At 45.0% G+C, this 27,599-nt stretch overlaps 1 protein-coding gene across 16 annotated transcripts in view; it reads right to left on the bottom strand.

Annotated features, from left to right (window-relative positions):
* ctif (CBP80/20-dependent translation initiation factor) overlaps positions 1–27,599 on the bottom strand; it is a 268,061-nt gene that overhangs the window by 21,849 nt on the left and 218,613 nt on the right. For all 16 annotated transcript variants that reach the window (XM_078222542.1, XM_078222468.1, XM_078222532.1 and 13 more), the window contains one exon: positions 11,090–11,389. In XM_078222542.1, the coding sequence (XP_078078668.1) occupies positions 11,090–11,389 (300 nt within the window). The remainder of the gene's footprint in view (positions 1–11,089; positions 11,390–27,599) is intronic.

Consider the following 27,599-nt stretch of genomic DNA (forward strand, 5'->3'; position numbering starts at 1 on the left):
CCTACCCTCCAAACCAGGCAGCATCCTGGTAAATCTCCTCTGCACTCTTTCCAGCGCTTCCACATCCTTCTTATAGTGAGGATCCCCAGGCCCCACGAATTAATAAAAACAATTTCCCACACTGTGGTTCTTGGATACATCTGCTATCGCAAATATATTTTGAAACTTCATGGCTAGTACCTCCACGACTTCATCAGTAATCTCTTTCCGTTATCTGGGCAATTACCATTTGGTCCTGGACAATAAATGTTTAGCAATCTGAGTCCATTAAGAACTCTTTATTTATTAATATATATATATATACACTGATTGACTTTTTACTCTTCATCCACAAGCTCTTCCACCACCAATGAAGTCTTCCTTCAGCCTCCTCCGTAAATATTAAAGCAAAGCATTCATTAAGCTACTGTGCCATTTCCGCAACTACCGTAATAATCTTTTTTATGAGTGCTTACACTCCCTTCTTAATGACACTCATTTTTCTAATGTCTTGGCAAATACCTTTTTCTTTACAATGGCCGAAAGCTTTTCTTCAGCTCATTCCACAGAACCATTTTTCCCCCGCTGAAATTTTCTTAGACTGTGTTGTATCAATCTCACAGTTAAATCTTTCCAACTGTTGCTTCACACTCTAACAAGTTACTTTTTTCTTTCAACACATTTAAGCACTCTTGCATCTCCATCTGAATATTTTTCTTCAATTAAGTTTGACTGTGCTTTCTCCTTATTCATTTCAAAATTAAATTTAATTATGTTATGTTTGCTGATCCCTAACTTTTCTCCTAATCCTACTTTATTTCATTCCCTGTTACTAATACTGTAACTTTTTTTGTAGGTTTTTGTTTTGTTGTCAGTCACTCAGAATGCAGTCCCTCCCTATTTAATCCTCTTCAGACTGATGCTTAATCTATCCCTGGATAAAATCATCCAATATTTCAGAAATTTTACTAGTGCAGTCAGTTGATGATAAGACAGATAAGAGATAAAATAAGAAGGACAGGTCATCCATATTCCAATGGCTAGCTGAAGAATGGCATAGGATGATGAACTGGGATAGTGAACTGTGGCTGAAGTGGGCAAGGGAAATGAAAACGAAGAGTACATTTACAAAAAAAAAAATCAGACAGTGAGAGAGAATGTAAAGTTTATCCTCAAATTGATTGTGTAATGTGTGCTAATTGTCAGATTTTGGCACAAGGTAATCAGGGATTTTGTGGGGCTGACGGGGGTCTTGCCCACCAGTTGGAGAACCAATGAGGGAACATGCTATCCTAGATTTGGCATTATGCAAAGAGAAGGGGTTAATAAATAATCTTGTTTTGTGGGGTTCTTTGGGGAAAAGTGATCACAACATGATGGAATTCTTCATTAGGATGGAAAGTGGAAAGTTCAATCTGAAGTTAGGGTCCTAACTTAAACAAAGGAAACTATGAAGATATGAGGCGTGAGTTGGCCAAGATGGATTGAGAAACTTCATTAACAGGTTTATCAGTGGATAGACAATGGTGAATATTTAGGGAAGAAATGTATGCATTGCAACAGTTATACATTCCTTCCTGGAATGCACAACAAGAAAAGCACAACAAGAAAAGCACAACAAGAAAAGCAGCTCAACCATTGTTAACAAAAGAAATTAAGATTAATATTGGATCCAAAGAGGAGACATGTAAAGTTGCTAGCGAAAGTAGCAAGCCTGAGAATTGGGAGCAATTCGGATTTCAGCAGACGACCAAGAGATGGATTAAATTGGGAAAAATAGACTATGAGAATAAACTTACAAACAACATAAAAGCATGTAAATAACATAAATATGTAAAAGCGAAGACAAATGTAGTTTCCTTGTAGTCCGAAACAGGAGAATTTATAATAAAGAACAAGGAAATGGCAGAACAATTAAACAGCTATTTTAGTTCTGCTTCATGGAGGAAGATACAAATAACTTCCCAGACATGCTAGGAAACCAAGGGTTTAGAGAGAAAGGGGAATTGAAGGAAATTAATAATAATAAAATATATAGTGCTGGGGAAATTAATGGGACTGAAAACTGATAAACCCTCAGGGCTTATCCCCCAGGGTTTAACCCCCAGGGCTTAAGTCCAAAGATGTGTGGGTTAGGTTGATTGGCCATGCTAAAACTGCCCCTTAGTGTCCTGGGATGCGTAGGTTAGAGGGATTAGCGGGTAAAATATGTAGGGATATGGGGGTAGGGCCTGGGTGGGATTGTGGTTGGTGCAGACTCGATGGGCTGATTGGCCTCTTTCAGTACTGTAGGGTTTCTATGATTTCTATGGCTGGATAATCTACACCCCAGGGCACTATAAGAGGTAGCCATGGAAATAGTGGATGTGTTGGTTATCATCTTCCAAAATTCTGTAGATTCTGGAACAGCCCCGGCAGACTGGAGGGTGGAAAACCCAACCCCGCTAGTTAAAAGAGGAGGGAGGGAGAAAATAGTGAATTACAGGCTGGTTAATCTAACATCAGTAGTAGGAAAATGCCAGAGTCTATTATCAATGAGATTAGACAAAATCAACATGAGTTAATGAAAGGGGAATCATGGGAGTATGACATTGAGATAGAGGATCAGCCCTGATCATATTGAATGGTGGAGCAGGCTAGATGGGCTGAATGGCCTATTCCTGCCCCTATTTTCTATGTAGAGCTAGTGGGGAACATTGGGAGACGCTTGCCGGAATCAACTGTCCTTCCGGGCACTTCAGGCCTGGCCTTCCCTGTGATTGAGGTTCCTGGTGCTGAATATCCCACCGACTGAGAGCTACTGGCCAACTGGAGGCCAGCAGCTGGTCACTGCTGTCAGCGCCAGCAGGATTGGTAGCTGCTGCCAGCACTCCACCCACCAGAGGCCTAGATGAGTGATGGTGGAATGGTGGACATGGGGATGTGGTGGTGTTGGTGGTGGGGTGGGGGCACATGGTATAAAAGGCAAGAGGCAAGGGTGAGGGCTGGTTTTCAGCAGACACTCTCCCACCTGATTCTGGGTCCCTCGATCGGGTGGTGGACGTCAGGGACAAAGGGTGTCAATTTTATCTCTTTAATGAACCTAACTGACATCCTGTCAGCCGTGGCCTGAAATCCCATATCTCTTCCACCCTCTGACTGAACTGAAAGAGCTTTCCATACCACCAGGAGACTGATGCGAGGCCTCTTCCGCAGTAAAATAAACCCGGCTGCTGTGCGTTCCCACCCCAATGGGCTGTCTAAAATTCAGCCCCTAATATTGCACTGAGAAGCCAAATGAGTGGAAATAGTCAAGTAGTGCAACCGACAGAATACAGGAATTGCGAGACAGAAAAGACCAAAATGCATCTGTTTCGCCTCCTATCGTCTTGGTCGCATAATGTATTGATAATACGGTTATTGACAATTCTTGGCATCAATTTCTATTCAGTGCTCTTGAATATATTCAGTCACAAGGTGAGCAGAACCCCTAGTGGTGACACCAAAGGTGTAAATTCACCCGTTCCTCCTCAGCAAACCATACTGACTATCTTGCCATGTTGCAAATTACTCACATACCACATATATCCCAAAATAATGGGGGGTGATTCTTCCAGCCCGCTACGCGGCTTTGGCAGTGCAGTGGGCCAGGGGACTCATGCAGAGGCTGTTTAGCGGGTTCCCTGCTGGACGCCACGGCCTCTGCGAGTCTCCGGGCACTGGATTTCAGCGCTGTCAGCTCCGTACCAGAAATTGGCGAGGAGCTGCATAAATTATTTAAATTGTGATTTCAACGTGATTAGCAGGCCCTGGACTGAAATCTCTGGACCCGCTGGAGTCTCTCCACTCCCTGCCAGTAGTGCTTCACTCCAGCGGGGTTTACTATTGCTCCTCACTTGCAGGAAGCTGGCAGCCTGATCCCGCTGGAGTGAAGGGAGACCATGGAGGCCCCCCAGGAGGTTGGGGGTAAAGGGGGGTGCCCTCTGGGGATTGCTAGCTTAGCAGTGCCAGCCTGACCCCCTGGTACTGCCCAAGGGGCAAAATAGCAATGCCCAAGGGGGCACCTTGGCACTGCCCATCAGGCATCGGGCAGTGCCAAAGGGAGCAGGACCTCTGGGGGGAGATTGGTGGGGGTGGTGGATCCCGCTGCACTCGGTGGTGACAGAGGGAGGGAGGCCAGCAATCGGAGCTAGCCATCGGGACTGGGGTGGGGTTGGTCAGGGCTGCTGGTGGGGTTGGGGGGGGAAAACGGGAAGAGAGTGGTTGTGGCTGGGCTAGGCTGGCCCAGACAGGTCCGGGAGGCCAGCGATCGGGGAATGGGGGAAGTTAGAGGGGCAGCGATAGGGGGTTATTCGGGGGGGGGGGGGGGGGGGGGGGGGGGTGGAGGGGAGCAGGGGGGAGGAGAAAGCTGTGGGTGATTCCAGGGTGGGGATGGGTCAAGTGGTCAGTAATCCCAAAATGGAGTGGGGAATGGTTGATGGTCAGGATGTGTGGTTGCGGGAATGATTGGTGGTCCCAGGGTGGGGGGAATGGTCAGTATTCACATGAGACGGGGGGGAATAGTTGGTGATCCGAGGATGGAAATAGGGAGAGTGGTTGGATATTCCAAGATAAGGGTAGGGGAATAGTTGATAATACGGGTGCAGGGTGGCAAGAGTGCTTGATAATTCCAGGGTAGGGTGGGGAGAGTAGTTGGTGATCCCTGGGTGGAGTGTCATAGAGTCATAGAGGTTTACAGCATGGAAACAGGCCCTTTGGCCCAACTTGTCCATGCCGCCCTTTTTTTTAAACCCCTAAGCTAATCCCAAATGCCCGCATTTGGCCCATATCCCTCTATACCCATGTAACTATCTAAATGCTTTTTAAAAGACAAAATTGTACCCGCCTCTACTACTATCTCTGGCAGCTTGTTCCAGACACTCACCACCCTGTGTAAAAAACATTGCCCCTCTGGACACTTTTGTATCTCTCCCCTCTCACCTTAAACCTGTGCCCTCTAGTTTTAGACTCTGTTACATTTGGGAAAAGATATTGATTATCCAGCTGATTTGTGCCCCTCATTATTTTATAGACCTCTATAAGATCACTCCTCAGCCTCCTACGCTCCAGAGAAAAAAGTCCCAGTCTATCCAGCCTCTCAAAGAACAAAGAACAGTACAGCACAGGAAACAGGCCCTTCGGCCCTCCAAGCCTGTGCCGCTCCTTGGTCCAACTAGACCAATCGTTTGTATCCCTCCATTCCCAGGCTACTCATGTGACTATCCAGGTAAGTCTTAAACGATGTCAGCGTGCCTGCCTCCACCACCCTACTTGGCAGCGCATTCCAGGCCCCCACGACCCTCTGTGTAAAAAACGTCCCTCTGATATCTGAGTTATACTTCGCCCCTCTCACCTTGAGCCCGTGACCTCTCGTGTTCGTCACCTCCGACCTGGGAAAAAGCTTCCCACTGTTCACCCTATCTATACCCTTCATAATCTTGTACACCTCTATTAGATCTCCCCTCATTCTCCGTCTTTCCAAGGAGAACAACCCCAGTCTACCCAATCTCTCCTCATAGCTAAGACCCTCCATACCAGGCAACATCCTGGTAAACCTTCTCTGCACTCTCTCTAACGCCTCCACGTCCTTCTGGTAGTGCGGCGACCAGAACTGGACGCAGTACTCCAAATGTGGCCTAACCAGCGTTCTATACAGCTGCATCATCAGACTCCAGCTTTTATACTCTATACCCCGTCCTATAAAGGCAAGCATACCATATGCCTTCTTCACCACCTTCTCCACCTGTGTTGCCACCTTCAAGGATGTGTGGACTTGCACACCTAGGTCCCTCTGTGTTTCTATACTCCTGATGACTCTGCCATTTATTGTATAACTCCTCCCTACATTATTTCTTCCAAAATGCATCACTTCGCATTTATCCGGATTAAACTCCATCTGCCACCTCTCCGCCCAATTTTCCAGCCTATCTATATCCTGCTGTATTGCCTGACAATGCTCTTCGCTATCCGCAAGTCCAGCCATCTTCGTGTCATCCGCAAACTTGCTGATTATACCAGTTACACCTTCTTCCAAATCATTTATATATATCACAAATAGCAGAGGTCCCAGTATAGAGCCCTGCGGAACACCACTGGTCACAGACCTCCAGCCGGAAAAAGACCCTTCGACCACTACCCTCTGTCTCCTATGGCCAAGCCAGTTCTCCACCCATCTAGCCACTTCTCCTTGTATCCCATGAGCCTTAACCTTCTTAACCAACCTGCCATGTCAAATGCCTTACTGAAATCCATATAGACGACATCCACGGCCCTTCCTTCATCAACCGTTTTATAACTCTCCTTATAACTCTCCTTATAACTCAAACCATCAAATCCTGGTAGCATCCTAGTAAATCTTTTCTGCACTCTTTCTAGTTTAATAATATCCTTTCTATAATAGGGTGACCAGAATTGCACACAGTATTCCAAGTGTGGCCTTACCAATGTCTTGTACAACTTCAACAAGGCATTCCAACTCCTGTATTCAATGATCTGACCGATGAAACCAAGCATGCCAAATGCCTTCTTCACCACTCTGTCCACCTGTGACTCCACTTTCAAGGAGCTATGAACATGTACCCCTAGATCTCTTTGTTCTGTAATTCTCCCCAACACCCTACCATTAACTGACTAAGTCCTGCCCTGTTTCAATCAACCAAAATGCATCACCTCGCATTTGTCTAAATTAAACTCCACCTGCCATTCGTCAGCCCATTGGCCCAATTGATCAAGATCCCGTTGCAATTGGAGATAACCTTCTTCACTGTCCAGTGGGACAGTGTGGGATGAATGACGATCCCAGGGTGGGGATGGTGAGAGTGGTTGGTGAGAGGATTGTAGGGTGAGTGTTTGGTGATCCTGGGTTGGGAATGGGAGAGTTGTCATTGGTCCCAGGCTGGTGATGGAGGGAATAGTTTTTAATCCCGGGGTGGGGTGGTGGGGGTTGCTGGTTTGATTGGAGTGTGGGTGAGAAGCACATCAGCTTCTCCAGGCCCACAATCAGTGCTGGAAAAGCGCTGGTCTCTTCCACACATCAGTCCTGCATCCCTCCCGTTGTTGGCTTTCTTAGAGTCTGGGAATCGCAGCTGGCCAGCATTTGAGCTAGAAGGGAGCTACAATTTGAGGCATGCTGCTAAATTATGTGAATGAGCTAACAATCTCTTGAAGCAGGTTGGCTGCCCTCCTCCTGTCCCATGTCCGTTAAAACTACAAGTGGGTGAGTTCAAGGTGTCTTGGGTTTGGGATTTCAAGTGGGGGTTAAAATTACCCCCGATGCTGCCAGATCCAGGTACATGTAGACTGCCTCAAAACCAGCAAGCAGGATCATGTAAACGTGAGGTCATCCATTTTGGTGGGAATAACAGCAAAATGGACTATTATTTAAATGGCAAAAAATTTCAGCATGCTGCTGTGCAGAGGGAACTGGGTGTCCTTGTGTAGGAATCTCAAGGAGTTGGTTTGCAGGTGCAGCAGGTAATTAAGAAGGCAAATGGAATTTTGTCCTTTATTGCTAGAGGAGTTTAAAAACAGCGAGGTTATGTTGTAGCTGTATAAGGTGCTGGTGAGGCCACACCTGGAGTACTGTGTACAGTTTTGGTCTCCTTACTTGAGAAAGGATATACTGGCACTGGAGGGGTTGCAGAGGAGATTCACTAGGTTGATTCCGGAGTTGAGGGGGTTGGCTTATGAGGAGAGACTTAGTAGACTGGGGCTATACTCATTGGAATTCAGGAGAATGAGGGGAGATCTGATAGAAACATATAAGATTATAAAGTGACTAGATAAGATAGAAGTAGGGAAGTTGTTTCCACTGATGGGTGAAACTAGAACTAGGGGGGCATAGCCTCAAAATAAGGAGAAGCAAATTTAGGACTGAGTTGAGGAGAAACTTCTTCACAGAAAGGATTGTGAATCTGTGGAATTTCTTGCCCAATGAAGCAGTTAAGGCTACCTCATTGAATGTTTTTAAGGCAAAGATGGATATATTTTTGAACAGTAAAGGAATTAAGAGTTATGGTGAGCGGGCGGGTAAGTGGAGCTGAGTCCACAAAAAGATCAGCCAAGAGCTGTGAAGAAGGCCTATAGTGTGTTAGCTTTTATTAACAGGGGGTTGGAGTTTAAGAGCCGTGGGGTTATGCTGCAACTGTACAGGACCTTGGTGAGACCACATTTGGAATATTGTGTGCAGTTCTGGTCACCTCACTATAAGAAGGATGTGGAAGCGCTGGAAAGAGTGCAGAGGAGATTTACCAGGATGCTGCCTGGTTTGGAGGGTAGGTCTTATGAGGAAAGGTTGAGGGAGCTAGGGCTGTTCCCTCTGGAGCGGAGGAGGCTGAGGGGAGACTTAATAGAGGTTTATAAAATGATGAAGGGGATAGATAGAGTGAACGTTCAAAGACTATTTCCTCGGGTGGATGGAGCAATTACAAGGGGGCATAACTATAGGGTTCGTGGTGGGAGATATAGGAAGGATATCAGAGGTAGGTTCTTTACGCAGAGAGTGGTTGGGGTGTGGAATGGACTGCCTGCAGTGATAGTGGAGTCAGACACTTTAGGAACATTTAAGCGGTTACTGGATAGGCACATGGAGCACACCAGGATGATAGGGAGTGGGATAGCTTGATCTTGGTTTCAGATAAAGCTCGGCACAACATCGTGGGCGAAGGGCCTGTTCTGTGCTGTACTGTTCTATGTTCTATGATCTTACTGAATGGTGGAGCAGGCTCGAGGGGCCAGATGGCCTACTCCTGCTCCTCGTTCTTATGTTCTTATGTTCATCCGAGTGAAATAATATCTTTCCTTAAATAAGGGGACCAAAACTGCTCACACTACTCTAGATGTGGTCTCACCAGTTCTTGCTACATTTTATTGAAGTGTTGGTGATGGAGTGGGAGCAGCTGCAAAGAGGTTCCCAGCCATACAGTTAGACCAAAGATGTTGGTGAGAAGGAAAATCAGGTGATGGCAGCTTAAAAACTGTCCAGTTTTCAGACACATGTCCCCTGTTCTTGTAACATCGCCTTTTCCTCCCATCATATTATCTATAGCATTGAGATGGCTAGCAAGTCTAACCACAGACCTCTGGAGAGGCTGCAGGTGTAACCCATTCATGTTTGCAGTTGATTTCTCACGTCGCACTGCCCTGCCCCACCCTATTTCATCCTCATTGTCTTCATGTTCCAGGGAAAAAACTAATGCCGTACACAAATTTATAGCCATGTCTCGAGAAAAGGCATTTAGCCCATCCCTCCCACAGACAATGGACAATTTGTCTCATTGTGGATTTTGCCCAATTCATTTGACGTCTAAGATGAAGTTATGTGAAATCTCTTTTTAACCTCTAAAGATAAAAATGAAAGACTCTAGAATAAATGTCTAAAGTACACTATCCAGCCTGAGCCAATGGCTTAGGGTGCCAATGAATGAAGAATTTATTAAGCAGTTGGAGGAGCTCTACACAAAATTTTGACTAAATTAGCAGTATCAATGTCAGTTTGCTCAGTCATTAGCTCTGATTGGCCCAGACTCGGATAATTGTGGGTTCAAGACGCCCGCTTCCCCACAAAAGAATGTGAGCACAAAATCTCGGCTGTTTCTTCAGTGTAATACTGAAGGTACATTGCATTGTTAAAGAAGCTAAATTTCAGATGAAGCATTACACCAAGGCTTGAAATACCTGTTCATGTGCATGTGAAAGACCCCTTGGTACAACTTAAGTAAGAGCAAGGCAGTTTACACAGTGTCTTGCTCAACGTTTATCTCTTAACCAATGCCACCAAAATGGATTAACTGCTAATTCATCTGTGCAAATTGTCTGTTCCATCTGCCTATGATTCAAAATAAGTAACTGGCTATGAAATACATTTGGAAATCCTGACATCATGGAAGGTGCTAAATAAATCCCAGACAATGAGGGTTGGCAGACTATTGATTACGGGGGCATTGCAGCTAAAACCAAACCTAGAGCCCTTCTAATTTACATAGCTTAGTATCATACTTAATGATTCACTGTGCAGTGAGTAGTTTTAAATCATACACATGGTTAACAAGGCCAACAAGCATAGCAGTAAAATAGCTCTTAGCTTAACGTTTTATGATGCAGTCAGGTGATTGCAGTGTCTCTTAATAATTTGTCTACTTGCTCCATGAGAGTTAGTTGTGTTTCTGTAGCAACAGCATGTCACAACAAATGTGCACATCGATGATTTAAGGATAACGCGAGGGAGGTTCACATTTGAAAATGATACCAAAATAGGAGGCATGGTAAATAATTTTGGAGGACCAAAGAAAGCTAAAGTGGATATTAATATGGACAAAACATTTGCAGATGGAATTTTAATGTCTGTAAAAATGAGGTGGTATATATTGGTTATAAAAATAATAGTTAAACGTTGAATAGAGCAAAACCAGTGACATGGAGAACAGGGGAAATTGAGGATTCAGGACCATAATACATTAAAAGCAGCACCCAAAGTGGATAAGGCCTTACAAAGCAAATGGATTGCTGAGTTTTATGGTGAGGGCTATAGAATATAAAAGGCAGAGGCAAGGTATAATGGTGAATCTTGCTAAAATCTTTGTAAGCCCACAGTTGATGCGCAGTGTAGAGTTTTGGGCTCCATAGTATGGGGCCGGGGGGGGAGGGGGGGGGGAAGACGGAGGATGGGGGGGAATTGTGTCAACAGAGAGTGTGCCATTCACCAAGTTTTGTCTAATCTGAGAAATACAGGCACAAAAAAAAGTGAAAAATTGGGACTATTTTGACCCACTATGAGACAATAGAGAATGAAAATAGATAGAAACTAAAAGTTTCTAACTGTTGAAGAGTCTAGAATAAGGAGATCTGGGACAGACAGAACAAGGATGTGAGGCTGCGGAATGCAGTACTGGAATTCAGTCCTGGAATTGGTGACTGAAGCAAATATCATAGCAACATTTAAAAATGCTCGACAGTATTGTGGGAGACCAAGGGATCGGGGAACATAGCAGAGTACATGGGATTAATGCAACTACTCATGCAGTGGATAACTGGTTGGAATGTACGGCCTGCTTCCATGTTGTAACTTCTATATAACAACCAAACCCATCCTTACCTGCAACATATTGAGGAGCAAGCTTCGGAATTTAGTTCCTTCCACCATGAAGAGAGACATTTTGTCGCACAATCTGGCAGCCGTTGAAGCAAAACTCCTGTCCGTAACAGCCTTGTGATAAATAGTTTTAACTATCTCGCTTAGCATCTCCTCTGAGTTGGTAGAGTTCTGTGCCTCCTCCATGAATGTGGTGAGGTTGGAGTCCACATCACTACTGTTGTTCCTCATGCTGTTGAGGATTTCTATCAATTTGTCCATTTTGGTTTTCTGAGGGTTTGTCGTGTCCGAGGAAATTTCATCCTGTAGCATTCAAAAACAGTTGAACTCAAATTTAAATGTTGTTTTAATTACTTTTTATTGTTTTCCATACTTTAAGATGCAGTTACTGTTTCTTCAAGTCAAATAGGTTCTAAATCGAATGGAACTGAAAAATGTGCAATAAAATTAATATAGACGACAGCGAAATTAGTGTGGATACATCATATAATGACTAGAAAGCTTTAGCTATGGTTAATTTTGTCTTATCCCTGTTGACACAATACTGGGCCTGATTTTAATTCCCTCTCAATTCGTCCAGTTAGACACGATTAAAATCAGGTCCAGTGGTTTTCTGGAAGTGAGCCACTCCAGACATGATTCAAAATCTTGTTATGTGTACTTATTATGTAATGAATTGAACATTCATTAGAAAGTAACCGAAATGACTTTGCTTGAAAACATACATGTATATTTTCAATGGGTATGCAATGATGGTTTGGATCTTCTGAGCAATGTCAATGATCGGATTGACATTGCTCTTGAAATTTCCCTGACTTGATTCAGCTCAGCATTTCTTCTGGGGTCTTCCGATCCCAGCCATCACAGAAATGCACACCGCAGCATTCCCCTGAGTTGACGAGTCCACTACTGCTGCAGGCAGGGCATTCCCCTGAGTTGGGGGAAGACAGGACACGCCCCTTTTTTACAGCACTAGCAGCCGTATAGCAAGTTTAAATGTCCAGTTAATAGAATGGATCAATGAATAGGGAAGTGGATGAATGGGTGAACGTGAGAGTCAGTGAATGAGTAATTGGGCAAGGTAGATGGGTGGGTAATAGGGTAGGGTGAGTAGTTGGGTAGGTTGGGTTGGCAGGTAGCGAAGATGTGTAGACATGGGTGAGGTTTGAAAGTGGGTAGCGTAGGTATGAGTGAGGCAGGTGGGGTAAATGAGTGGGTAGGTGGCTGAGTTAAATGGGTGAGATGGATAGGTAGGTGAGGCAGGTAGGATGGGCAGGTGCGCCAGGTGATTCATGGTAAGTGGGTGAGGTGGGTAAGTGGATAGTTGGGTTGGGTAGTAATTGGGTCAAGTTGAGGGTAGTCAGGTTGTTTTCAGGTCTGGTTGGAGGGATTGTAGTCGGGTGTAATCGGATGGGGCCAGTAGGGCAGACAGGTTGGGAGAGGTGGTGGGTAGTGTGGTGGGTAGTTGGAGGAAAGTCAGGTCTGGTCGGAAGTGCAGACGAGTCAGGTTGGTGGTGGGGGAAGGTGGGGTTTAGATGGGTCAGGGTGGGGGTAGTTGGGTGGTCAGGGGGTGATTGAGTGGTCAATTGTGTAGTTAGACTAGATTTCAATCTGTCTAACATTTCCTGGATAACTATCCAGGTAAGTACCATGGAACTATCTGAAATCTTTGATTCTAACTCAGTCAGAGGGTGGGATTTTCCAGATGCACTCGCCTCAAAACTGGAAAATCCCACTTGAGGTCAATAAACCTTTGCATGGTCCAACCCCCACCCACCACGATTCCTGTGGCAGGCGGACGGGAACATTCCCCCCCAGAGACATTTGTTGAAGGTCCCGGGGAGCAGTGGAATTGTCCATCAGAAGTTGAAGCTTTCTGAGCAATTGCCACATAGGTCTGTGTGTCCACAGCATCCACAGCACCTCGACATGCATCTAAGTCTCAGATGAGCCCAAGACCGGAGATTTGGCTCTTCAAAGAACACAGAACATTACAGCGCAGTACAGGCCCTTCGGCCCTCGATGTTGCGCCGACCAATGAAACCAATCTAAAGCCCCTCTAATCTACATTATTCCAATATCATCCATACGTTTATCGAATAACAATTTGAATGCTCTTAATGTTGACGAGTCCACTACTGCTGCAGGCAGGGCATTCCACGCCCTTACTACTCTCTGAGTAAAGAACCTACCTCTGACATCTGTCCTATATCTATCACCCCTCAATTTAAAGCTATGTCCCCTCGTGTTAGCCATCACCATCCAGGGAAAAAGGCTCTCACTATCCACCCTATCTAATCCTCTGATCATCTTGTATGCCTCTATTAAGTCACCTCTTAATCTTCTTCTCTCTAACGAAAACAACGTCAAGTCCCTCAGCCTTTCCTCATACGATCTTCCCACCATACCAGGCAACATCCTGGTAAATCTCCTCTGCACCCTTTCCAACGCTTCCACATCTTTCCTATAATGCGGCGACCAGAACTGTACGCAATACTCCAAGTGCGTCCGCACCAGAGTTTTGTACAGTTGCAGCATGACCTCATGGCTCCGAAACTCAATCCCTCTACCAATAAAAGCTAACACACCGTATGCCTTCTTAACAACTCTATCAACCTGGGTGCCAACTTTCAGGGATCTATGCACATGGACACCCAGATCCCTCTGTTCATCCACACTACCAAGCATCTTACCATTAGCCCAGTACTCTGTATTCCTGCTATTCCTTCCGAAGTGAATCACCTCACACTTTTCCGCATTAAACTCCATTTGCCACCTCTCAGCCCAGCTCTGGAGCTTATCTGTGTCCCTCTGTAACCTGCCACTTCCCTCCGCACTGTCTACAACTCCACCGACTTTAGTGTCATCCGCAAATTTACTAATCCATCCTTCTACGCCCTCATCCAGGTCATTTATAAAAATGACAAAGAGCAGTGGCCCCAAAACAGATCCTTGCGGTACACCACTAGTAACTGAACTCCAGGATGAACATTTCCCATCAACCACCACCTTCTGTCTTCTTACAGCCAGCCAATTCCTGATCCAAACCACTAAATCACCCTCAATCCCATGTGTCCGTACTTTCTGCAATAGCTTACCATTGGGAACCTTATCAAATGCTTTGCTGAAATCCATATACACCACATCAACCGCTTCACCCTCATCCACCTCTTTGGTCACCTTCTCAAAGAACTCAATAAGGTTTGTGAGGCATGCCCTACCCTTCACAAAACCGTGCTGACTATCCCTAATCAAATTATTCCTTTCTAGATGATTATAAATCCTATCTCTTATAATCCTTTCCAAAACTTTGCCCACAACAGAAGTAAGGCTCACCGGTCTATAATTACCAGGGTTGTCCCTACTCCCCTTCTTGAACAAGGGGACAACTTTTGCTAACCTCCAGTCTTCTGGCACTGTTCCTGTAGACAATGACGACACAAAAATCAAAGCCAAAGGCTCTGCAATCTCCTCTTTAGCCTCCCAGAGAATCCTAGAATAAATCCCATCCAGCCCAGGGGACTTATCTATTTTTACCCTTTCCAGAATTGCTAACACCTCCTCCTTATGAACATCAATCCCATCCAGTCCAACAGCCTGCATCTCAGTACTCCCCTCGACAACACTGTCCCTCTCCTGTGTGAATACCGACGAAAAATATTCATTTAGTTCCTCTCCTATCTCTTCAGACTCCACGCACAACTTCCCACTAGTGTCCTTGACTGGCCCTAATCTTACCCTAGTCATTCTTTTACTCCTGACATAACTATAGAAAGCTTTAGGGTTTTCCTTGATCCTACCTGCCAAAGACTTCTCATGTCCCCTCCTGGCTCTTAACTCTTTCTTTAGGTCCTTCCTGACAAACTTGTAACTCTCAAGTGCCCTAACTGAGCCTTCACGTCTCATCTTAACATAAGTCTCCTTCTTCTTCATCACAAGAGATTCAACCTCTTTAGTAAACCACGGTTCCCTCACACGACTGCTTCCTCCCTGCCGTGATGTGGAGATGCCGGCGTTGGACTGGGGTGAACACAGTAAGAAGTCTCACAACACCTGGTTAAAGTCCAACAGGTTTATTTGGTAGCAAATACCATAAGCTTTCGGAGCACTGCTCCTTCGTCAGATGGAGTGGAAATCTGCTCTCAAACAGTGCAAACAGACAGAATCAAGTTGCAGAATACAGATTAGAATGCGGATCCTACAGCCAGCCAGGTCTTAAATGTACAGACAATGTGGGTGGAGGGAACATTAAACACAGGTTAAAGAGATGTGTATTGTCTCTTGCAGAATTTCACTTGCTGTTCTGTCTGGAGACGATACACATCTCTTTAACCTGTGTTTAATGTTCCCTCCACCCACATTGTCTGTACATTTAAGACCTGGCTGGCTGTAGGATTCGCATTCTAATCAGTATTCTGCAACTTGATTCTGTCTGTTTGTACTGTTTGAGAGCAGATTTCCACTCCATCTGACGAAGGAGCAGTGCTCCGAAAGCTTATGGTATTTGCTACCAAATAAACCTCCCTGCCTGACAGGTACATATTTATCGAGGACGCGTAGTAGCTGTTCCTTGAACAAGCTCCACATTACAATTGTGCCCATCCCCTGCAGTTTCCTTCCCCAACCTATGCCACCTAAATCTCGCCTAATCGCATCATAATTTCCTTTCCCCCAACTATAACTCTTGCCCTTCAGAATATACCTATCCCTTTCCATTGCTAAGGTAAACGTAATTGAATTGTGGTCACTATCACCAAAGTGCTCACCTACCTCCAAATCTAACAGCTGGCCTGGTTCATTACCCAGTACCAAATCCAATGTGACCTCGCCTCTTGTTGGTCTTTCTACATACTGTGTCAGGAAGCCTTCCTGCACACATTGGACAAAAACTGACCCCTCCACAGTACTCGAACTATAGCTTTTCCAGTCAATATTTGTAAAGTTAAAGTCCCCCATAACAACTACCCTGTTACTTTCGCTCCTATCCAGAATCATCTTTGCAATCCTTTCCTCTACATCTCTGGAACTTTTCGGAGGTCTATAAAAAGCTCCCAACAGGGTGACCTCTCCTTTCCTGTTTCTAACCTCAGCCCAAACTACCACATGTTTAATGAGTCTTATAAATACCACATTTAAGTTTACAGGGCATTCACCGAATGTTCTGAATGTATGGTCTGAACTATTTTTGCTCTAAATTGAAAAGTCAAATACCACGGGCAGAATTTAATGCCTTCTTCAGTAGCGGGTTTTGTGGTAATGGTGGGGCATTTAATCAGATACCCCCTTACCTTCCGGCCCTCATAAGAACATAAGAGATAGGAGCAGGAGTAGGCCATCTAGCCCCTCGAGCCTCCCTCGCCGTTCAATAAGATCATGGCTGATCTGAAGTGGATCAGTTCCACTTACCCGCCTGATCCCCATAACCCCTAATTCCCTTACCGATCAGGAATCCATCTATCCGTGATTTAAACATATTCAACGAGGTAGCCTCCACCACTTCAGTGGGCAGAGAATTCTAGAGATTCACCACCCTCTGAGAGAAGAAGTTCCTCCTCAACTCTGTCCTAAACTGACCCCCCTATATTTTGAGGCTGTGCCCTCTAGTTGTAGCTTCCTTTCTAAGTGGAAATAATCTCTCCCTCTCTACCCTATCCAGCCCCTTCATTATTTTATAGGTCTCTATAAGATCCCCCCTCAGCCTTCTAAATTCCAACGAGTACATACCCAATCTGCTCAGTCTCTCCTCAAAATCAACACCCCTCATCTCTGGTATCAACCTGGTGAACCTTCTCTGCACTCCCTCCAAGGCCAATATATCCTTCCGCAAATAAGGGGACCAATACTGCACACAGTATTCCAGCTGCGGCCTCACCAATGCCCTGTACAGATGCAGCAAGACATCTCTGCTTTTATATTCTATCCCCCTTGCGATATAGGCCAACATCCCATTTGCCTTCTTGATCACCTGTTGCACCTGCAGACTGGGTTTTTGCATCTCATGCACAAGGACCCCCAGGTCCCTTTGCACAGTAGCATGTTGTAATTTTTTTCCATTTAGATAATAATCCTGACAAAGTCTGTGGCAGGATGCCCAGGTACGGTCTTCCTACCTCACCACCAATTGATGCCCTGAGGTGGACAATTAATGACCATTTAAGGGCCTTACCTTGCCACTGCTGGTATTACCCCAGCAGTGGGTGGGTTCTTGCTTATGATTCACCGAAAGCTAACATGCAGGTACTGCAAGCAATTAAGACAATTTGAATATAGGAGCTAGGTTGTCTACAAGATTATGAGAGGAATGGACAGAGTGGATAGTCAGAAGCTTTTTCCCAGGGTGGAAAAGTCAATTACTAGGGGGCACATGTTTAAGGTGCGAGGGGCAAGGTTTAAAGGAGATGTACGAGGCAGATTTTTTACGCAGAGAGTAGGTGGGTGCCTAGAACTCGGTGCCGAGGGAGGTAGTGGAAGCAGATACGATAGTGACTTTTAAGGGGCATCTTGACAAATACATGAATAGGATGGGAATAGAGGGATATGGTCCCCGGAAGGGTAGGGGATTTTAGTTAAGTCGGGTAGCATGGTCGGTGCAGGCTTGAAGGGCCGAAGGGCCTGTTCCTGCGCTGTAATTTTCTTTGTTCTTTGTTGTGTCACTGCAATTATAAAGAGCCTTGGTGAGACTGCACCTAGGGCAGAATTTTACATTCCTCCACTGATGGATTTGCAGGCAGGTGTTGGGATTATTGGGATGGCCCTCCCACCGGCTCCCCATCTGCCCCAACTGCTCTGCAATTTCATACTGCGTTGGGTGAACCTAGACTGGCCTCCTCCTCTTGCCTCAATTGTGCCTTTTAAGTGGCCATTTACTGACCACGTAACAGCTGGTTCCCACCAAGCCTCAATTTTCTGGTGAGCGGTAGTGGGAGGGGTTCAGGGGCAGAGGGGAAACCCAAAAATTAACTCTGTTCAGACCTTGGGTGGGTAGGGAGGAGGGGGCACCTCCCTCAGAAGCATCCTTTTAACATCGGGTGCTCCAGAAGAGATCTGAACCCTGCGGTTGCTTGGTATTTACCCTGCTCATCCCCCTGACACTAAGGGTCAATTTACCATCTTTACCGCATATCTTTGGACTGTAGGAGGAAACCGGAACACCCGGAGGAAACCCACGTAGACACGGGGAGAATGTGAAAACTCCACACAGACAGTGACCGAGGCCGGAATTGAAGAGCTGATTGGCCTGTGAGGCAATTGAGGGGCAGAAATGCTGCCTCCAGCCAATTGGAGTGTGAAATGGCTGTGGGGCAGCCAGTACAGTTGGGGATGTGTTTACTGCCAACTCCTCGGATTTCCAAAATACCCTGGCCCTGGAATATTGTGGGCAGTTTGGATCTCCTTACCTAAGGAAAGATACATTTGCCACAGAGGGATTGCAACCAAGGTTCACCAAACTAATCCCTGGGATGGAGGGGTTGTCCTTTGAGGAAAGATGAAACATACTGGGCTTTTTTTCTCTGGAGTTCAGAAGAATGAGATGTGATCTCATTCAAACATATAAAATTCTTCAAGTTTGCAACAGCGTAAATGCAGGAAAGATGTTTCCTTTGGCTAGAACCGGGGTACACAGTCTCAGAATAAGAGGCTGGCCATTTGGGACTGAGATGAGGAGGAATTTCTTCACTCAGAGGGTGGTGAAATCTTTGGAATTCTCTGCCCCAGAGAGCTGTGGATGCTTAGTCATTGAATATGTTCAAAACTGAGATCGATAGGTTTCTCCATATTAACAACATCAAGGGATACAGGAACAATGCAGAAACATGGTGTTGAAGCAGAAAATCAGCCATGATCTCACAGAATCATGCAGCAGATTCAATGGGCTGAATGGCCTACACCTGCTCCTATCTTTTATGTTCTTGTGTGATAGGTGGTTACAATGAAATGGTTAGAATGCAGAAGGATACCATTCAACCTGTTGTGTCCACGTCAACTCTCTGCAAACGTAATTCAGCTAACCCCACACCTCCACAACCCTGTAATTATTTTCTCTTCAGGTGCTTATTAAATTCCCTTTTGAAAGCCATGATTGAATCTACCTCCACCATGCTCTCAGACAGTGCCTTCCAGATCCGAGCCACTTACTGCAAAAAATGTTTACTTCACATTGCCAAATGAGGTGGTTGAGGCAGATACGTTAGCACCATTTAAGACTTATTTGGATAGGCACATGAATCGGCAGGATATAGAAAGATACAGGTGGTTGGTCTAGGTAGGACAATGTTATCGGCGCAGGCTTGGTGGGCCGAAGGGCCTGTTCCTGTGCTGCACTGTTTTTTGTTCTTTTGTCAATCACCTTGAATCTGTGCTCTCAGGTTCTCAACCCTTCTCCCAACAGGAGCAGTTTCTCTCTGTCAAGTCCTTTCTACTAAACCTCCTCTCAACCTTCTCTTCAAGGAGATCAACCTCAGCTTCTCCAATCTATCCACATAATGCAACTCTCTCATCCGTGGAACCATTTTTGGAAACCTTTTCTATACCCACCCTTCACATTCTTCTCAAAGTGTGCTGCCCAGAATTGAACACCATACTCCAGTTTCATACAGGATAAGAGTGCATCTGCTCCAAACAAATTGTCAAAAATTGACAAGCAAAACTGTGATGAGACAATGAGCTGCCTTTAGAGAGATAGTTTGGGTGCTGTTGAGGTAGATTCCTATGACAGAATCCCACTAAAGGGTTCAAATTTCATAAGGGGGAAAATGTTGAATAGACAATCGGTGCATAAAGTTAACAAGGTGCCAGGACCGGATGAGATCCATCCAAAGAAACTGAAGGATGTGAGAATGCAAATTCAGTCTTCCCTTGACACTGGGAGATGCCAGAAGATTGCAAACTTTACGCCCTTGTTCAAAAAAGGTTGTAAGGATAAACCCAGAAATTACAGGCCAGTCAGTTTAACTTCGGTGATGGGGAACCTTCTAGAAACAATTATTTGGGATCGAATTAATAATGATACAGAAAAATGTGGGCTGATTAGGAAGAGCCAGCATGAATTTCTAAAGGGGAAATTGTGCTCAACTAACTTGCTGGAGTTTTGATGGGCCGAATGATCTCCGTCTGCATTGTAACTATACTGTGATTCTGAGGTGATACGGTGAAAAAAACAAAGCCACAACTTGCTGGATGACTAAAGAAAAAGAAAGTGATCTGAAACAGAAAATGGCTACATATGATGGATTTACTTGGATAATACAAGTGAAAAACAAGCCAAATAGGGAAAGTTTCAAGTGGTAATGAAAAAAATAAGAGCAGCAAAGAGAGAATATGAGAAAAGATTGGCAGTTAACATAAACCCCCTGACACCTCTACTTTCTCAGAAGACTAAGGAAATTTGGCATATCAGCTACGACTCTCACCAACTTCTCCAGATGCACCATAGAAAGCATTCTTTCTGGTTGTATCACAGCTTGGTATGGCTCCTGCTCTGCTCAAGACCGCAAGGAGCTACAAAAAGTCGTGAATATAGCGCAATCCATCACACAAACCAGCCTCCCATCCATTGACTCTGTCTACACTTCCTGCTGCCTCGGCAAAGCAGCCAGCATAATTAAGGACCTCACGCATCCCGGACATTCTCTCTTCCACCTTCTTCCGTCGGGAAAAAGATACAAAAGTCTGAGGTCACTCAAGAACAGCTTCTTTCCTATTGCTGTCAGACTTTTGAATGGACTTACCTTGCATTAAGTTGATCTTTCTCTGTACCCTAGCTATGACTGTAACACTACATTCTACACTCTCTCGTTTCCTTTTCTATGAACGGTATGTTATGTTTGTATAGTGCACAAGAAAATACTTTTCACTATATGTTAATATGTGACAATAATAAATCAAATCAAATCAAATCAATAAACCCGAATCCAAAAGTGTTCTGTAGGCATATAAATGATAAAGATTGGAAAAAGGAATGGGGCTGGTTAGGAACCAAAAAGGGGATTAACAACACTCAAGAAGCTCAACATTATCCAGGACAAAATAACCCACTTTATTGACATCCCATCCACCATGTTAAACATTCACTCCTCCCACCACTGACATGCAGCAGCAGTGTGTACCATCCATAAGATGCACTGTAGCAACTTGCCACACGGCCTGCCCCAGCACCTTCCAAAACTGCGTCTTCTACCACCTAGATGGAGTAGAAGAGAAGTTGCATGGGAAGACCACCACCTGCAAATTCCCCTCCAAGCCACATACTATCCTGACTTGGAAGAATATCGCTGTTCCTTCACTGTCACTAGGTCAAAATCCTGGAACTCCATCCCTAACAGCAAAGTGGATGTACCTGCACCACATGGAATGCAACGGTTCAAGAAGGAGGCTCACCACTGCTTTCTCAAGGGCAATCAAGGATGGGCAATATGTGTGCACCCTGCCAGTGATGCTCACAAACTGTGAAAGAAAAAGAACAGGGCATGAACTTTGGAAAGGGCAGATAGTTTTGAGATGGGGCAATGGTTTGCAAGCACTGAGGGGGTCAAAGGCATTAGGTATTGGGGGGAGGTAGCAGATGATGGCTATTTATAAAGGTGGAGGAGAGGTGTCAGTTCCTGAGGAGAGGAAATCATTCATAATGTCAGCTAACCATGGGAGCCAGGAAGGGAACACATGTTGCATAGTAGGAATGGGATCAAAGGGGAAGCAGGCACATCTGAAGATGAGTTCAGAGACTGCACAAGGGGACATAGTCCTGAAATGACATTTATCTCCTGAGGCAGAGGGAGGTCTGGCTTAGCGGGAAAGGTGAAGCAGCAACGAAACAGATGAAAGCATTGTAAGTCACAGAGAGGTCAGGAGCCCAATGCACTTTATTTTTGTAGGTTAGGTTGGAAGGGAAGGGAGAGTGTTTTAAGGAGATGGGTGGCAGTAGATAAAATAAATCAGCACTAGCTTTCTTCTCCTGTAGTGCTGAGTTATTTTTTGGACATACCAGACGTATCTGGCACTGCAGTTTGCTCATCTCTCGATAAGAGCACTGCCAATAATGCAACCACGGTCGTGCCAATGCTCAGCATTGCAGTGCTCCATATTCGCCAGCATCTTGATTTTCCTGAGGCCCCACTGCCTCTTGGTGCTCAGGTCCTTGTTCCTCATGTCCCTGTGGCAACCGGTGATGGACCCTCCTTCTTCTCACTGGAAGTTCAACCCGCCTTAATCTGCCTCAAAAGTCAGAACAAAATTCCAACCGCCTATCCTACTATTGCAAAACAGACTTTTTGCTTTGCCCCCACCCACCATGATACCCATTGCTGGCGGGAGCAGAGAATTCTGCCCATGGTGCCAATGCAGGCAGACGTCACCTTCAGATGAAGTTATAAATATATGGACATCATTCCCTTATTCCCTGCTGCAGCCCCTTAAACGCGAAGAAGGAGCAAACACTAATAATATTTCACAGTGCAAAGATACTGCTATTTACTGGTACTAATTACTGAAACCTTGGATCAAAATATTGTGCTTAAAAAGGCAACAGTACAGTTATTATAGCTTCTTCTTTCAAACCCACTCATTTAATTTTGACTAAATATATCCTGCTACGAACACTTTCTGTGGAAGGAATGTGTTTCTGCATGCATTTCATAGTTCTGTTGTGTGCTATACTTAAATGTTACTGTTACGGACAGGGTCAGGGGAGAACCAAAAGCCCTTGCACCCTTTCTCTTACTTTCTGTAATCAGTGTTGTTTTTGGAGAGGAAGAAGAGAGTGCTTCTTAGACCCTAGAGTGTGTGCAGTCAAGATAATTAATAATAGTAAGCTTTTGTGGGTTTAAATAAAGAGGATTATTTATCCCTGCATTCACCCGAAAGTCTAAATGTTATGTCACTCACTCAGGACTTACACATTCATATCCTCTCAAGAAAATAAATACAGTTAAAGAGAATAGTATCCCTTTAGAAGTTAATAGTATCTCATTAGTTTTCAAGGTGAGGGGCAGGAGGTTTGGGGGGAATGTAAGGAAATTTTTTTTTACCCCAGAGGGTGGTGATGGTCTATTCCAGGCATTGCCTGGGAGGGTGGTGGAGGCGGGTTGCCTCACAGCTTTTATAAAGTACCTGGATGAATAGTTGGTACATCATAACATTCAAGGCTATGGGCTAAATGCTGGTAGGTAGCATTAGGTGGGAGTTCAGGTGTTTCCTGCGTGTTGCTGCAGACACGATGGGCTGAAGGGCCTCTTCTTGACTGTATGATTCTAAGTTGAACACCAAAAGAATAGTTCATAGCTCTTGTGTCCAGCTTCTTGTAGAACAGATGTGGGTGCTGGTAAAGAAAAGCCTTTTCCGCTCTTGAATCTTCGTTAAGATGAGTTCAGATAGGTGGAGTCAATAATCAGGATTACTGCAGGATTCCATCTCAGGAAGATATGAAGATCACGAGAGAGCCGAGAAATCAGGTTCGCGCCCCATTTCTCGCCTGTCACGATCTTACTGGCGAGATTAGCCTCGTGTCCATTTCTGGCACAAGGTTGAGTAAATCATGTAAATTATTTGAGTGGTCTCATCAGGGGAGCTTCCCCCTGGCGGGGATGAAGTATGGTTGCCCATCAATGAGGACCAGATGTGGTGGCCTCCCTTGTAGAACCGGTGGCCATTGAGGCCCCCTGGGACGTTGGGGGCAAGGTGGGGGTGCCTCTTGGGCAGTGCCATTTTGGCACTGTCAACATGGCACCCTAGTGCTGCCCACTAGGCCCCGGACAGTGCCTACTGGGGGCCTGCCGATCGGGGGATAGGGGGACTGTTGGCTCTATGCATAGCATTCAGTGTGGGGGGGAGGGAGGAAGATGGCGATCAGTCTGGATGGTTGGGGGGGGGGGGGGCGGCTGTGGTGGTGGTGGGGTGGATACGAGGGGGTGATCTTTCCGGTTGGGGAGGGGGAGCACTGGGGACTATTGGTCCAGCTGGGGGATGGGGGGGGGGGGGGGGGGGGGGGGGTGTGATTGGTCTGGCTTGGGGACAGGATGTCGGGAACGGCTGTGGTAGCGCAGGGGCGGTGCCAGGTTTAGGCCACAGAGGCTGACTATATGTAGCAGAGGGTGTGTGATAGATCTCTGTGCTCTCAGAGCAGAGAGCTGCACATGCGCAATTGTGCCCTCTGCTATCAGCTGGCTTTCTGGCAATCTAAGCCCTGCTCCCTCCCCCTACAGACAAGAAACAGATTTCAAGATCTTTTTCGTGCACTGAGTGCATAGGATTCAACATTTGGACTTGCTGAAAATATGGATCCAAAACTCTCCCACTTTCACGCTCGTTCTGGACTTAGAATTGTTTTCGTAAGATCGCCTCCATGGAGTCTGGACTTGTGTTTTACGTAAATCACCAAACAATAGCAAATGTAAATTCTGAAGAGAGTATTCATGTTGGTACGCTCATTCTACGGGAGTCCCCCAACAAGGGTAATTCAGTAAGAAGTTGCTGGAGACTGCAGACGGTCTGTGTTGAAGTTGCAAAGGGTAACCTGACTCTTGGATACCATCTTAATTATTTTATGAGCATCCATTTTAAAAGGAAAATACAGGTTCAGAAGTTTCCTTATGAATGGCAGTCCACATTGACTTCTTGACAGAATGTGGAGATGCCGGCGTTGGACTGGGGTAAACACAGTAAGATAGATACGTTCTTGACAGAAGCCAGAGGGTGGTTGTAGAGAGTTGTTTTTCAAACTGGAGGCCTGTGATCAGCGGTGTGCCTCAGGGATCAGTGCTGGGTCTACTGTTATTTGTCATTATATTAATGATTTGGATGAGAATTTTGGAGGCATGGTTAGTAAATTTGCAGATGACACTAAGATTGGTGGCATAGTGGACAGTGAAGAAAGTTATCTCTAATTGCAACGGGATCTTGATCAATTGGGCCAGTGGGCTGATGAATGGCAGATGGAGTTTAATTTAGACAAATGCGAGGTGATGCATTTTGGTAGACTGAACCAGGGCAGGACATACTCAGTTAATGGTAGGGCATTGGGGAGATTTACAGAACAAAGAGATCTAGGGGTACATGTTCATAGCTCCTTGAAAGTGGAGTCACAGGTGGACAGAGTGGTGAAGAAGGCATTCGGCATGCTTGGTTTCATCGGTCAGATCATTGAATACAGGAGTTGGAATGCCTTGTTGAAGTTGTACAAGACATTGGTAAGGCCACACTTGGAATACCGTGTGCAATTCTTGTCACCCTATTATAGAAAGGATATTATTAAACTAGAAAGAGTGCAGAAAAGATTTACTAGGATGCTACCGGGACTTGATGGATCGAGTTATAAGTAGAGGCTGGATAGACTGGGACTTCTTTCTCTGGAACGTAGGAGGCTGAGGGGTGACCTTATAGAGGTCTATAAAATAATGAGGGATACAGATCAGCTGGATAGTCAATATCTTTTCCCAAACGTAACGGAGTCTAAAACTAGAGGGCACAGGTTTAAGGTGAGAGGGGAGAGATACAAAAGTGTCCAGAGGGGCAATTTTTTCACACAAAGGGTGGTGAGTGTCTGGAACAAGCTGCCAGAGATAGTAGTAGAGGCGGGTACAATTTTGTCTTTTAAAAAGCATTTAGATAGTTACATGGGTAAGATGGGTATAGAGGGATATGGGCCAAATGCGGGCAATTGGGATTAGTTTACGGGTTTTTAAAAAAAAGGGCGGCATGGGCAAGTTGGGTCATAAGGCCTGTTTCCATGCTGTAAACCTCTATGACGTCTATTTGGAGTTGTGATTAGGACATGCCTTCAGTGGGCATGACAGCTGAAAATAAATTTCTATAATGTTTAAAATTATTGGCAATACTAAATCTTTTCAAACAAAAAATCCAATTTACAGGTAATGGGTTCAAAATTCTTCTTCCTTTGTACTGGATTACTATTTGGGTGTACCATGTCTGATCCAACTTCAGCCCACCTGGATTTGAAGGTTAAGGGCATTAGCAAAGCTCCGACATGCCCCTTGGGAAGGCCATACCACCAGAATAAGGGATGCACAGTGGACAGTAACAGCTGCTGGCTGTTTTAGAGTCATAGAGATGTCTGCCTGCTGTTACCAAAAGAAGCAGCCTAAAGTCCTCTTTTCCTGTGATCTTAGCGGGTCCTTGTCAGAAAGAATTACCAGAGTTTTATTGGCCGCCTTCTCCAGACAGCACATTCCAGATCTTCATCACCTTCTGGGTAAAAAAGTTTTTCCTCACATCCCCTTAAACCTCCTGCCCCTCACCTTGAACTTATGTCCCCTTCTGACTTACCCTTCAACTAGGGGAATAGTTGCTTCTTATCCACCATGCCTCTCTTAATCTCGTACACCTCAATCAGGTCACCCCTCACCCCTCTCTGCTCCAACGAAAACAAACCAAGCCTATCCAACCTTGTATTCAATTGTGGGACATGGGTGTTGCTGGCTGGCTGGCTGGCCAGCATTTATTGCCTATTCCTAGTTAAACCACTCTTCATAACTTCAATGTTCCATCCCAGGCAGCATCCTAGTGAATCTCCTCTGCATCCCCTCCAGTGCAATCACATCCTTCCGATAATGTGACAACCAGAAATGCACACAGTACTCCAGCTGTGTCCTCACCAAAGTTCTATCCAACATGAGTTCCCTGCTTTTGTAAGGAAAGCTAAGTTATTGCTTAGCATAACTGTAAATCTGTTACTGACAATTTAGACTCATTACACCTGTTACAAAATAGTGACAGAAACGGCAGAAATGTCCCAATTTCACACTTCCTTATACTTTGTTCCTTTATGCTGGATTGTGCCCAGCCACTATCTTCTTCAAGAAAACCCTCTAAGAATTCCAAAAGTATAACCTAATGAAAAGTGTAAAGTCTTTGGGGTGCCCTATACTGATACTTAAAGTTACCTGAGACAACAGGAATACAGATTAACAGATAGAATGATGTAAATCCTGTTAAAGCCAGAATAAAATTCTACCACTAGATTTAATCCAGGCAGTTTTACCTCACCCATGACTCATTCTAAATTGGAGCTCCTTTTGCCACTAAAAATACATTCTTTAAATTTTGAACCCCAGCAATAAATACTCCCTTAAAACCACACATCGGTGGCAAATATGATTGGATTAAAGGACTAAATTCAGGGGTTGGACCAAGAGGATGTCAGACTATGATTATTCTAATTAGGGGATCCACCCTTGAGCTCCACCCCTCCTACCTGTTGATCCTTTAATTTGAGAAACATCACATTCCTTCTGCTACTTTTCTTGCAAGCGTTGCTATTAATATATATATTTTTTAACTCTAAGAAGGTAGATAAATGGGGTTAATTAGTATCTTTAAAGGGGACTAGATTAACATTTCAATCCCAATACTCAATAGATATCAATCTAGTCCCCCTTAAAGATGCAAATTAGCCCGAATTTAACTACCTTCTTACAGCATGTTCTGCAGATCCACTGTTCTTTGGCGGTAGGAGGGGGATAGTTTTCTCATCTCTGTTTCTTCCCAAGGCTTGTGAATTTTC

Source organism: Mustelus asterias, chromosome 1 (assembly GCF_964213995.1).
Source record: "Mustelus asterias chromosome 1, sMusAst1.hap1.1, whole genome shotgun sequence".
NCBI classification, from domain to species: domain Eukaryota; kingdom Metazoa; phylum Chordata; class Chondrichthyes; order Carcharhiniformes; family Triakidae; genus Mustelus; species Mustelus asterias.